Below are 14,189 nucleotides of genomic sequence, written 5' to 3' on the forward strand. Positions count from 1 at the left end.
GGGACGTGATGTGATGTGGAGAGGGTAGGGGTGCTACGTGCAGTTGGGAGATTTTAGGAGGAGGAGGAGGAGGAGGGGGGGGGGGAGTGGAGTGGAAAAGGAAAAAAGATAGAGGAGGGGAAAAAGACTAGTGGGTGCATTGGTGGCATAATAGAAGGCTGAGTACTGCTGGAGCGGAACAGGAAAGGGATAGATGGGTGAAGGACAGGGACTAGTGAAGGTTGAGGCCAGGGGGCTTACAGGAACACAGGACACATTGCAGAGTTCCCATGTGCACAATTCAGAAAAGCTGATGTTGATAGAAATGATTCAGATGGTGCAGGCTGTGAAGCCATCATTAAAGTGAAGCATTTTGTGTTGCGCAACATGTTCAGTAACAAGGTGGTCCAGCAATCTACTGACCACTTTGTTCATGGCTATTCTTGCAGACAAACAGCTTGTTGATTGTCATGCCCACATAGAATGAAGCACAGCAGTTGCAGCTTAGCTTGTAGGTCATATGACTTGTTTCACAGGTAGCCCTGCCTTTGATAGGGTAGGTGATGCTTGTGATGGGACTGGAGTAGATGGTGGTGGGAGGAGGTATGGGACAAGTCTTGCATCAAGGTCTAATGAAGAGATAGGGGCCACAAGGCAAGGGATTGAGAGCGAGGGTGGAATAGGGATGAACAAGGAGATTGCGGAGGCTTGGTGGGTGCGGATAACCACTAAGGGAGGGTTGGAAAGGGCAATGGGTGGGATATTTCTCAATTCAGAGCGCAATGAGAAGTAGTCGAATCCTTGGCGAGAATGTGATTCAGTTGCTCCAATCGTGGGTGGTACTGAGTCATGAGGGGAGTGCTCCTTTGTGTCTGGACGGTGGGAATATGGGATGTGGTAGGTGACTGGATGGACAAATCTCGAGAGATCTGTTTATTTATTTCCGTAACAGGTTTGAAGAGTAATTTCAGTCTGTGGAGGCATCAGTGAAATCCTTAGTTTATTTGGAAAGGGACAGCTCATTACTACATATGTGACGGCCAAGGGTGGCTAGGCTGTATGGAAGTGACTTCTTTACAGAAAGAGTGGCAGTTGTCAAAGTGAAGGTATTGCTGGTGGTTGGTAGGTTTGATATGGACGGATGTATTGATGGAGCCATCTTTGAGATGGAGGTCAACATAGAGGAAGATGGCTTGTTTGCTTGAGGAGGCCCAAGAGAAGTGAATGGGGGAGAAGGTTTTGAGGTTCTAGAGGAATGTGGATAGGGTGTCCTCACCCTCAGTCCAGATCACAAAGCTGTCATCAGTGATGTGAACCAGGTGAGGGGTTTGGGATTGTGGGTAGCTAGCAGTTAAATTCCACATGGTTTTTCTATTGCTCAAAATAACAAATAAAATAAATTAAAACGTTAGTTTAAAGCTAATTTTAATCTGTGACTTGGAATATGAGATGTTCCATACAAAAATAACAACATGGAGTGAAACTGAAGCCCAGGACCTTTACTTTTATGTTGCTTAATTTGTAATACTTTTTACAGATTAGAAATTGTTAGAAGTTTCTTTTCTTCCAAAATTAATGCAAATCAAATAATTAATTTCTGTATTTGCTTTGATATTTTTAAGATACCGTCGCCATCGTGAGGCCCATCTTGATAAGCAACCTCATCGCTGTGAGGTATGTCCCAGAGGATTCTCAACACAGCAAGCTTTGGCAAGACATACATTTCTTGCACATCCTCACCGCCAGGGATTCCGCTGTCAGGATTGCCGCTTGTCCTTCCGTGACAGCAATGCTCTGCGGGATCATATCCGCAAGGATCATCCCAGCAACAGTTCTCTTGTAAGTGCCTTTTCCTTTCTTTGCCATGGTCACAGGAGTGTGAGTGTGTGTGTGTGTGTGTGTGTGTGTGTGTGTGTGTGTGTGCATACTGTTGCTGAAAAAAGAGCTAGTGCTTGAAAGCTAATGTGAATGCTGTAAGAATGCAGTTTTGCAGTGATATCATTAAATAAAAAGTTCTTGTGTTTCTAACCATGCGAAATAATTAAAATTATATGAGCTTTTGGCTAAATATCCTTGGCCATTGTCAAGTAGTATGACTGCTGATGGGTTGCTGGTACACCCCTTACATACACTAGCTTCTGGCTGTGACGTAACAGGTGCCTGCAGCATCACCATATATGGACATATGTTGACTCGGCATTCAGTGCACCTGCATCAACTGCGTGATTGCTGGATCCCATGCCATGCTGTGTTGCAGGCCATTCTCTCTATGTAGGTTGTTATTTGTGTCGGGCAAGATAAACCGCCTGCTCAAATGACACAAATCAAATTGATCTTCAGGCCTGTAACAAATCTCCAATTACTAAGACCAGTTAAATTCGCAGCAGGTCTCAGAACAACTGGAGTCTACAAGATACTTTGCATGTGTGGCCAGTCTTGTGTCAGACAAACATTACACACTGTGGAACAGTGCAGGAAGGAACATGAGAGGTTTTATCCCCTACACTACCCGGAGATATCTGCCTTAGCTGGCATGCTTTAGAAAACAGACACCAGATAAAATTTGATGAAACCTCTGTTGTGGCTTGCACAAACAGCTTCTGGTATTGTGTAATCAAAGAAACCATTGAAGTGAAACTCACGAATAACACCCTAAATAGAGGTGGTGGCCTGCAGCTCATCACAGCATGGGATCCAGTGATCGCACAGTTGAAGCGGCCACATCGAATGCTGAGTCAACGTATGCCCCTATATTGCGATGCCTCAGGCAACAGTGACATCACAGGTGGCAGCCAGTGTATGTAAGGGGCATACCAGCAGCCCACTGGCAGTCATGACATGGCTGGAAAACCAAGAACTTTTTGTTCATTGTGTATGCTGTTTTCTGTTATGTGTTATTGTGTTCCACACATTGATCCACTATAGGTGAGTATGCATAGCTAAATCCAGGAATTTACATTATTGTAATTTGTTATTTAAAATGAATATAGTTTCTATGATGAATAAAAAGTAAATATCAGGCTTGAATGTGAATGGAGAAAATACACTTGCTGTTTCCTCCAATTCCTTCCTACGCATATTTATTTCCTTCTCTAATCCTGGGAAAGAACACCTTTTACATCCACATATATGGTTGATTAATGTATCAATATTAGAGAAGGAAAGTTGTCACTTACCATATAGCAGAGATGTTGAGTCGTGATAGGCACAACAAAAAGATTCACACAGTTATAGCTTTCGGCGATTAATGCATTTGTCAACAATAGACAGGTGTACACAAATGCACACACACACATCCACACAAATGCAACTCGCTCACACGACTGCAGTCTCAGACAACCGAAACCACACCGCAAGCAGCAGCATCAGTGCATGATGGGAGTGGCGACTACGTGGGGATAAGGAGGAGGTTGGTGCGGGGTAGAGGAGCGATAGTATAGTGGGGGTGGCGAACAGTGAAGTGCTGCAGTTTGACGGAGGGCAGGGGAGGGGCGAGGGGGGGGGGGTAGCATAAGGTGAGAGATAAAAGACTGGGTGTGGTGGTGAAATGTCGGCTGTATAGTGCTGGAATGGAAACACAGAGGGGGCTGGATGGGTGAGGACAGTGACTAACGAAGGTTGGCCAGAAGAGTCACGGGAACGTAGGATGTATTGCAAGGAAAGTTCCCACCTGCACAATTCAGAAAAGGCTGTGAAGCATCATTGAAATGAAGGATGTTTGGCAGCATGCTCAGCAACAGGGTGGTCCACTTGTTTCTGGGCCACTGTTTGCTGGTGGCCATTCATGTGGGCAGACAGCTTGCAGGTTGTCGTGCCTACATAGAATGCAGCACAGTGGTTGCAGCTTAGCTTGTAAATCACATGACTGGTTTCACAGGTAGCCCTGCCTTTGATGGGATAGGTGATGTTAGTGACTGGACTGGAGTAGGTGGTGGTGAGAGGAAGTATGGGACAGGTCTTGCATCTAGGTCTATTACAGGGGTATGGGACATGAGGTAAGGAACGGGTAGCAGGGGTTGTGTATGGGTGGTTGAGTATATTGTGTAGGTTCAGAGGACAACGGAATACCACTGTAGGAGGAGTGGGAAGGATAGTGGGCAGGACATTTCTCATTTCAGGCTATGATGAGAGGTGATTGAAACCCTGGCGGAGAATGTAATTCAACTGCTCCAGTCCTGGGTGGTACTGAGTTACGAAGAGAATGCTCCTCTGTAGCTGGACTGTGGGACTTTGGGAGGTGGTGGGAGACTGGAAAGATAAGGCACAGCAGATTTGTTTTTTGTACAAGGTTGGGAGGATAATTACAGTCAGTGAAGGCTTTAGTAAGACCCTCCGTATATTCCGAGAGGGACTGCTCATCACTGCAGATGCGACAACCACAGGTGGCTGGGCTGTACAGAAGGGACTTCTTAGTATGGAATGGGTGGCAGCTGTTGAAGAGGAGGGACTGCTGGTGATTTGGAGGTTTGATATGGATAGAGGTATTGATTTAGCCATCTCTGAGGTGGATGTCAACTTCTAGGAAGGTGGCTTGTTTGGTTGAGAAGGGCCAGGTGAAGCAAATGGGGGAGAAGTTGTTGACGTTCTGGAGGAATGTGGATAGGGTGTCCTCACCTTCGATCCAGGTAGCAAAGATGTCATCAGTGAATCTGAAACAGGAGAGGGGTTTAGGATTCTGGTTTTTTAGGAAGGATTCCTCTAGATGGCCCATGAATAGTTTGGCATAGGATGGTGCCATGCATGTACCCATAGCTGTACCCTGGATTTTTTTGTAGGTAATTCCTTCAAAGGAGAAGTAATTGTGGGTGATGATATGTTGGTCTTGGCGACTAGGAAAGAGGTGGTTGGTTTGGAATCCATAGGGCATTTGGAAAGGTAGTGTTCAATAGCAGTAAGGCCATGGGCATTAGGAATGTTAGTGTACAAGGAGGTGGCATCAATAGTGACGAGCAGAGCACTGTGTGGTAAAGGGACAGGAACTGTGGAGTGTCGGTGAAGGAAATGGTTGGTGTCTTTTATACAAGAGGGTATGATCTGGGTAATAGGTTGAAGGTGTTGGTCTATAAGAGCAGAGATTCTCTCAGTGGGGGCACAGTAACTGGCCACAATGGGGTGTCCTGGGGGGTTTGGTTTATGGACTCAGGAAGCATGTAGAAAGTGTGAGGACAGGGAGTGGTAGGGGTGTGTAGAGAAATGGACTCCAGGGAGAGGTTCTGGAATGGGCCTAAGGATTTGAGTAGTGGCTGGAGACCCTGTTGGATTACTGGAATGGGGTCTCTGTGGCAAGGTTTGTAGGTGGATATATCTGATAGCTGGTGGAGTCCTTCCACCAGGTAGTCCTTGCGGTTCAAAACAGCAGTGGTGGAGCCTTTGTCCGCAGGTAGGATTATAAGGTCAGGATCAGTTTTTAGATGGTGGACTGCAGTTCTTCCTGTGGATGTAAGGTTAGTTTGCATGTTGAGGGATTTGGGGAATGATGGTGAGGCAAGGTTCGAGATTAAGAAATTCTGGATAGTTAACAGGGGGTGATTTGATGGCAGTGGGTGTGGTTCATGGTTGGATGGATGAGTGAACGGAGTCAGGCAGGGTTCAACATTGGTCTTTGGTTGAGTCTGATTGGTAGGGGTGGTGGCGAAAAAGTGTTTGCACTGTTGGGACCAGAAGGAGAGAAGGTCTTTAACAAGTCCTGCATGATGCAGGACTGGTATTTGTGTGGGACTAAAACTTCTGGAGGAAAGGTTCATGACTGTGTTGTGGGTCTGTTTAGATTCTGGATTCTGTGTGGTGGTGGGAGGAAGTTTTGGAGGGTGGGGTAAGTGTAGTAGGTCTGTGAGGCAGGGTTTGTCAGCTATGCGGGGATATGGGGGAGGTTTGGTTTTTAAAAAAAAGGGGGGGGGGGGGGCGTTTTGCATGTTGCTCAAGTTCCTGCAGGGCAAGAGTACACAACATTCTTCCTGATGCGCATGGCCTTACTGGTATTGTGCACTATGTTTCCAAATGCCCTATGGATTCCAAACCAACAATCTCTTTCCTAGTCGCCATGACCAACATATCCTCACTCACAATTACTTCTCCTTTGAAGGCCTTACATACAAACAAATCCAGAGTACGGCTATGGGCACCCACATGGCGCCATCCTATGCCAACGTATTCATGGGCCATCTAGAGGAATCCTTCCTAAAAACCCTGAATCCTAAACTCCTCACCTGGTTCAGATTCATTAATGACATCTTTGCTATCAGGATGGAAGGTAAGGATACCCTATCCACATTCCTCCAGAACCTCAACAACTTCTCCCCCATTTGCTTCACCTGGTCCTACTCAACCCAACAAGGCACCTTTGTAGATGTTGTTGGCCTCCACCTCAGAGATGGCTACATCAGTACCTTTGTCCATATCAAACCTACTAATCACCAGCAATACCTCCACGTCGACAGTTGCCACCCATTCCATACCAAGAAGTCCCTTCGGTACAGCTTAGCCACCTGTGGTCGTCGCATCTGCAGTGATGAGCAGTCCCTCTTAGAATATACCGAGGGTCTCACTGAAGCCTTCACTGGACTGGAGCAACTGAATGACATTCTCCGCCAGGGTTTCGATTGCCTCTCACCATGGCCTGAAATGAGAAATGTCGTAGCCACTATCCTTCCTACTCCTCCTACAGTGGTATTCCGCCGTTCTCCAAACCTACACAATATACTCATCCGCCCTTCCCTTACGTTATGGCTGATACTCCTGTAATAGACCTAGATGCAAGACCTGTCCCATACATCCTCCTACCACCACCTACTCCACTCAGGTCACTAATATCAACAGCAGGGCTACCTGTGAAACCAGTCATGTGTTTTACAAGCTAAGCTGCAACCACTGTGCTGCATTCTACGTAGGCATGACAACTAACATGTTGTCAGTCTGCATGAATTGCTACCAACAAACTGTGGCCAAAAAACAAGTGGATCACCCTGTTGCTGAACGCGCTGCCAAACGTGATATCCTTCATTTCAATGACTGCTTCACAGCCTGTGCCATATGGATCCTTCGAACCAACATGAGCTTTTTTGAATTGTGCAGGTGGAAACTTTCCCTGCAATATATCCTACGTACCCATAACATCTTCGTTAGTCACTGTCCTCACCCATCCAGTCCCCTCCCTGTTTCCATTCCAGCACTACACAGCCATAATTTTACCACCACACCCAGTCTTTTTATTTTTTTTATCTCTCTCTTTTGCACTACTTCCCTCCCCCCCTCTCCCCTGCCCTTTGTCTAAACTGAAGCACGTCACTGTCTGCCACCCCTACTATACGATCCCTCCCCCACCCCGCACCAGCCTCCTCCATATCCCCATGTAATCGCCACTCCCATCATGCACTGATGCTGCTGCTCGCAGAGTGGTTTCGGTTGTCTGAAACTACAGTCATGTGAGTGAGCTGCATTTGCATATGTGTGTGTGTGTGTGTGTGTGTGTGTGTGTGTGTGTGTGTGTATTGCGGACAAAGCTATAATTGTGTGAATCTTTTTGTTGTGCCTATCATGACTCAATATCTCCACTATGTGGTGAGTGGCAACTTTCCTTCTCTAAAATTGTTACATTCCATCCTGGGTTTCCCATTGGTTGATTATTTTATTTTTAATAGCTGAAGCTATTTCTCTTTTCAAAATGATTTCAGCATTCACTCATCTATAAATGAATATTTAATGCTGGATCTGTTGATAGATTTTTGTTGGATCATTTTTGCCGCTTCTTTCTTATTGTAAGACTTGTCCTTTTGTGTGGTTGACAAGTAGACTTATTGGAGGTTGGAACTACTATAGAAATATTTTGAGAGACAGAGATTATCCTCTGAGGCATAAGATGTAAGATATAACACATGCATTATGATCTTTCACTTGTCGTGTTCATCGTTTTGATCTGCCAGAGAAAATTTGTTCTATTTATTCTACTGCATTTTTTTGTGAACAAATTTTAAACCATTAGGTGCATTTCAGTGTTAATTACAGTGTGTTTCTAGTGGTCAGTTGATATCGCTTTCCAGAGCCATTGTTTTATTATAATTGTTGTTGTTCTTTTAATTACATTGAAAACGTAGAGAGAGAACTGCCTAGTTGCCATAGTGGCTCTAGAGATGCAGAGAATCAGTGGATAGAAATCTGCTTCCTTTTTTATTTTCACAAATTTATTTTACCTGTCCTGACTCTAGACTCCCTCTTTCTTCATTCTCATTTATTTTTGTCACGTGCACTACCATTTATGTATGATATCTCATCCACCACTTTTCAGTAATCATTGCTTCTGTCTTTGTATACACAATGTTCTTTTTTGGAGAGAATTGTTGAAATCTTTGAGACCAAACCATTTTGCATTTTTTTAGATGTCACAATTTATCTCCTGTCCATTGTTGTATGTGTGTAGTATTTTCTTTTCCTTTGTTGATTATAGCTTGGCATGACCTTTTGTGTAGCTTATAGTTTTACACTTGTAAGGGAACATTTGGTCCAGATTTCTTGATTGGCTTGTTCACTTTTTAGTGTTCTTTCACCTCTACAACAGTTTGCACTTTGGGGGAGTTAACATGCCATCTTGATCTGTTAATACATGACGTATTCAGACCAAATGTGTAGACAAGAAGTTGTCCCACTTTTTATTATATACATGATATGTGTTCATAGCTGTGAATGTGAACAGCCATTAGCTTTATAATAGAATTACAACATTGAAAATTTGTGCTAGACTGGGACTCCAACCAAAATTTCTTCCCTATGTGGGAATATACATAACGAGTGTACAAGTGCATTTTGTAGACACATGGTTGATGGCATGTGGAAGTCTGGGCCTGGCCATGAGGTGTGCTCGGATAACCTAATGATAAGGTGACCACTCACAATAAGTGGGATATCTGGATTCAAGTCATGATCCATCTCAGATGTTCATTATCAGCATTCAGTTACATAGCTGATGGTTGTCAATATCCACAACTGCAAATACATTACATGAATTTCATAACAGCTGTAGATGCCGCAGTGCCTGTTCCATCAGACATGCATACATGTCCGAAGGAATATTGCAACATACTTCTGAACAACACAGGCACTGAAATATCACTTTTATTGTATGTTTCTCCATCTTCATTTCTTCTGTAGTGAGGATAAAAAACAAAATGTCAGAAAAAATAACACAAGAATTTGAAAAGAGAAACAACTTAGTGTTGCAACAGTGTAGCATGTCCAGTCTGTGATTATAAATGTAAGAAAATAGTGGGCTTATATCTTTTATCAAATGAAACTAAATTACTTCCAAGGCTGTGTTTTACTTAACTAAACTTTATACTTCATGATTCACCATTTTTGATGTCATAGTCATTATAGAAACTTAATATGTTTGCTGCATTTGCAATTAGATATCACTGCATCACTTAATATAGTTTATGGTTTGCCAGCAAAATCTGACCTGGTAAAGCTGCTATTTTGAATTACACCATTTGTGCCTTGTAAGCAAAGTGTGGGTAACCAGGAGTGATGAATTACATTTTATGTGAGTTTTGTTTCAACCAGTTCAGTGAGACTGGAAGTATAAACGGCTCAAGTTTTTCATCCCCTACATGTCAATGAACTGAACTGAGAGAAAATTTTACAAACTCTTTTTGGAACAATTAATATCAATGTTTGGGATTTGATTAACAACAGTATCCATCTTTCATATTCCAGTTCAAAAGTTAATTCCATACCTGCATTTAATACTAGTGATTACAAAGAAGTGGTTTTCATAAGTGAAAAGCTATAGCCGATAAAATTTAAATTTGGACATTAATTAAGACTAATACTTCATAGGTGCTATCGCTGCACTATTTACACAATGTAGCTGTTAGCATTGTCACCCATCTTAATAGAAACCTGTAACAATGTGCAGTTTCAGCCTAAACTTAAAACAATGAATTGTTAGTCTCTCACTATAAGATGCAGTAGTGAGCCATTTCAGAGATGCATAAGTGCATTGCACTACACTTAATCTGTGGAGAATTCTCATTACAGAATGTGTGCAAAAAATGCTCAATTTAACATTCTCCCTTTCTGTAACAACACAAGCGGAACAATGAAAAGCAGGTAAATTACTTGCTGTAACACTGTATGGACACTATATTAGGAACTGAAACAAATACATACTTGTTTACAGTTAATTGAGTGTAAGAAATAAAATCATGTTGTTTTAGATATTTACTAAGGGAAGAAAATATGACTTTGATTTGTTATAGTGCTTATTGGCAGTAAAATCTCATAATACCCATTGTCTATGTAAGCTTACTGGACAAAAAATTAGTCACCCCTAGGGAGAACATTTTAATCATTATGTAATTCTGTCCCTGGACTTTACAGACATGTGGAATCGCTTAGGAGGTGAGTCTACAAGATTGAGCAGGTACATCACATCAGGGTTAAGTCACTCGCTGAGAATTTAATCGTGCGGTTCCACCAAATTGCAGGGATACTGATGTCAGCATTTTACTCGCTGTTTCAACATGTCCCACAGACTTCAAGTGAAGTTATTTAGCAGCCAGTCAACATGAGCTGGGTTGAAGGAGTATTCGGAAAACTGATCACATATTATTTCAGCTCAATAAACCCTGCTGTTGTTGTTTTGAGAACTATGGGTATCAATAGCATACTCATCATGCAGATGTTGACTGAAAGGCAACGTCTGAGCATTCAGAATGTTTGATTATACAGCTGATTCATGTTAGTGGTCATCTCCCCTCAAAATATCACAGACCCATCTTCAGTTGAACCTTGATATTCCACATATTCAGGTCAAAATGCTTCATTTGGTCTTCAGTGGCCAAGGATGTCGTCAAACACAATTGCCACTCTGTAGGTTCTTTTATATTCATGTTATGTGCAGTGTCTGCTTGAAACATATCTCACTGATTGCTACTTCCTTATGTGCACATAGAGGCAGTATGTGCATGGTTGAGCATGTGAGTTGATCGTTGTGCCATCTATAAAGGGTTAACAATTCATGTGTGCATGACTAACTTTTTGAGCGCAATATATTATGATTAGTTGTGCTGTATTACGTATTTTAAATATATGAAAATGCGTACTTACTGTGATTGTTTTTCCCTTGTAGCTAAAGTAACTTTTCTATAAACTTCCCCTTCTTGTAACAATACCAGAGAAGGAAAATTGCCTGAAACGACATGTGTGTCTACTGCTGACAAAGGCCTTAATGGCCGAAAGCTTTAATTGTGTGAATCTTTTTGTTGTGCCTATCACAACTCAGCATCTCCGCTATATGGTGAGTAGCAAATTTCCTTCTCTGGTATTGTTACATTCCATTCTGGATTTTCCATTGTTTGATTTTCCCCTTCTTGTAACACTTTTGAACCTCATTCATAGTCATTCTTTTTTAGGCTGTTGCATAAAATAAACACTAAGGAAGAACTCCGTAATTTTACAGGAAAGAAAATCTGAAGACTAATGTAAAAATCTTAGAATTACTTTCACTGAAGAAAGTTATACAAAATATGAATTGAATGAGCTGCGATATATAAGTGGAAAACTCAGCTGAAACAGTAGCTACTTGCATGCATGAGAGTGGCATTTTGGAGCAGCTTGAGGGAAATGTGAGACTATTTCTGGTGGTTGCTAATCAAGTTTGATTAGATTTGAGCTGCTGCCCATATGGCTTACTGCTAGAAACAGTTGAAGTAGTTGGAGACACTGCTCAAATGTCATTTTCACACTATGCATCCTGTTTACAATTTCAAACAGCTGCTCGAACATATGCACTATTAATAATACAATTAGCTGTTGAAATGTAATTTTATGTTGGTGAAACAAAACACTTACATTGTAAACATAATTACTTATTTATGAGAATCTGATGCCACCTGTTATGCAAACAACTAATATTTCTATTGTCCAAACATGTTTCGGCACATATGTACCATCATCTGTGGGTCATGTTTTGTTCAGGTCTAGAAAAATATTACTTATTTAATGTAATAATTATTGCAATGAAAATTAGGCCTAAAATATTTTGTATCTATTGTGATCTTGACATTATTCTATAGTGTGATAGGTTGTGTTGAATTTCTTTGCACTATCATATAGCTTGCATCTGTAATAAATTGAATTTTTCTGAAGTTTATTGGCGAGCTTGCTAATCACTTTATATTTTAACGTAATTTTGCTGCACAAAAATATTTCATAACAATATATTGTGACTGCTCACAGTTTTTTCATAGTTCTTGAATTCATCTGCAGGGCCATCTCTCATATCAATAAGCACGAAACACATTGTATGTTGCTATTGAACAACACTTTCAAATTAAAATGACTAACTTCACAGAACACATTTGTTTGTGTTCCTGATGTGTGCTTGGTCCATGTTGATGTTCACCTGTTTTCTGCTCGATCTGCCACTTCATTTGATCTTTGTTTGCTTACTTTTATTTTATCGAGTACCAATATATAACTTTGTAGTGTTTTGGTTATGCCAATGACATAATATGCTTGATTGACGAACCATACACACAAATGCACAGAACAACTATGTGAGAAAATAAATGTGTTACTCCCAAAGTAGAGAAACAGAAAATAAATTAAATTTTGTAGACCTCATCATATGAAAGATAAACAATGCACAGGATTTCACAGTGTACAGAAAATGCACAGGCACTGCTATCCACATGCAAACGAAAAACTTGTTGACTAACCAGCAAGCTTCAGATTAATGATCCACAGATTAAACACAACACCTATAAACAAACAGAAGTACGCACTGGAACAATACACAATAAAATAAATAGCACTAGAAAATAGTTACAACACTACCTCTCCAAGATCAAAATTAATTTCATCCCTCTCAGGAAGGCCATGAAAGCTGGAAATAAACCTCCTTAAGATCAAAGTGAATTTCATCTCTCTCAATAAGGCCGTGTAAACCGGAAATAAAATTCGTAAATATGACATTGCGAAGCTCAAAATCAATCAAAACATATTGGAACAATACCACCAGCAAATGACATTTGAATCCCATAAATGGATGGACATTGCCTCCGAGATCCAACAAGCAGCTAATCCTGCAATCCTAACAGCTAAAAAGAGAAAGCATAGATGGCGGAATGAGGTTTGTGATGAGGTGGTGGCCCAAAGAACAAATGGGTGGAAAAAGTGGAACTCGACCAGGAGACCTGAAGATTTTGATGTATTCCGTGGGGTTTAAAAATATGGAACCAGAGCTCTATGAAGGGTTAAGTGATTGTATGAGAAACAGCAGTTTGAACAGATTGATCAGGATTTCCGGAAAAACAATGGCGTAGACTTCTATCAGACATTAAAATTGAATTTGAAATGATACCAAGCCCCTAGACTTTGTTTTAGAGATGAAAATGGAAAGCTCAGCCTGACCAACAAAGAAAACTGCATGATCATGTCTCATTATTTTGAAAACCTACTTAATTGTGATGAACTGAAAGAAAGGTTCCCTGTATGTGCCCCGATCCACAAACTACCCAACTCATCTCCACCTAGTAAAGAGGAGATGAGAGAGATCAACAACTACCTTAAAAATGATAAGGCACTGGAGAGGATTCAACTGTGGCAGAACTACTGAAGCTGGCAAATAATGAAACTCTAGATGTACTAGTCAACTTTTTGAGGAGATCTGGAGAACTGGGATGATACCAATTGAATCTCCGCCACACACCGTTGGGTGGCTTGCGGAGTATCAATGTAGATGTAGATGTAGATGAATGGCAGTCAGCTTTAATCCATCCTCTGCACAGAAAAGTCGATAAAAAGACTGTCAATGATTATAGGGGCATCTCATTAGTATCTGTTCCATATAAGATTCTCTTCAAAGTGATACAGAACAGAATTGAAGGTCATCTTGACCAACTGATTGGGGAATATCAAGCTGGTTTCTGAAAGAGCCGTTCTTGCCCAGAACAGATCTATAACCTGAAGCACATCATCAGGTACAAAAACTGGAGGAAATAACTATGTGGTCGTGTTTGTTGATTTTCAGAAGGCGTATGACTCCATCGAGCGACAGGCATTAATGAATATTTTGGAAGAGTTTGGGGTAGATGATACATCAAGAAAGCTGATCAAACAAACTCTCACTAACACAGTAACAGGAACAAAATTTATGGGTGAGGTAACAGAACCCTTTACAATCAGAACAGGCGTATGATAAGGAGATGGACTAT

The 14,189-nt window shown here is 41.5% G+C and overlaps 1 protein-coding gene across 1 annotated transcript in view; it reads left to right on the plus strand.

The window, feature by feature from the left end:
- Nucleotides 1–14,189, plus strand: part of LOC124593759 (zinc finger protein 345-like) — a 192,070-nt gene that overhangs the window by 143,236 nt on the left and 34,645 nt on the right. Inside the window, exon 6 of the mRNA XM_047132110.1 lies at nucleotides 1,602–1,818. Within this exon, the coding sequence (XP_046988066.1) occupies nucleotides 1,602–1,818 (217 nt within the window). The remainder of the gene's footprint in view (nucleotides 1–1,601; nucleotides 1,819–14,189) is intronic.

This window comes from Schistocerca americana, chromosome 2 (assembly GCF_021461395.2).
Source record: "Schistocerca americana isolate TAMUIC-IGC-003095 chromosome 2, iqSchAmer2.1, whole genome shotgun sequence".
NCBI lineage: Eukaryota > Metazoa > Arthropoda > Insecta > Orthoptera > Acrididae > Schistocerca > Schistocerca americana.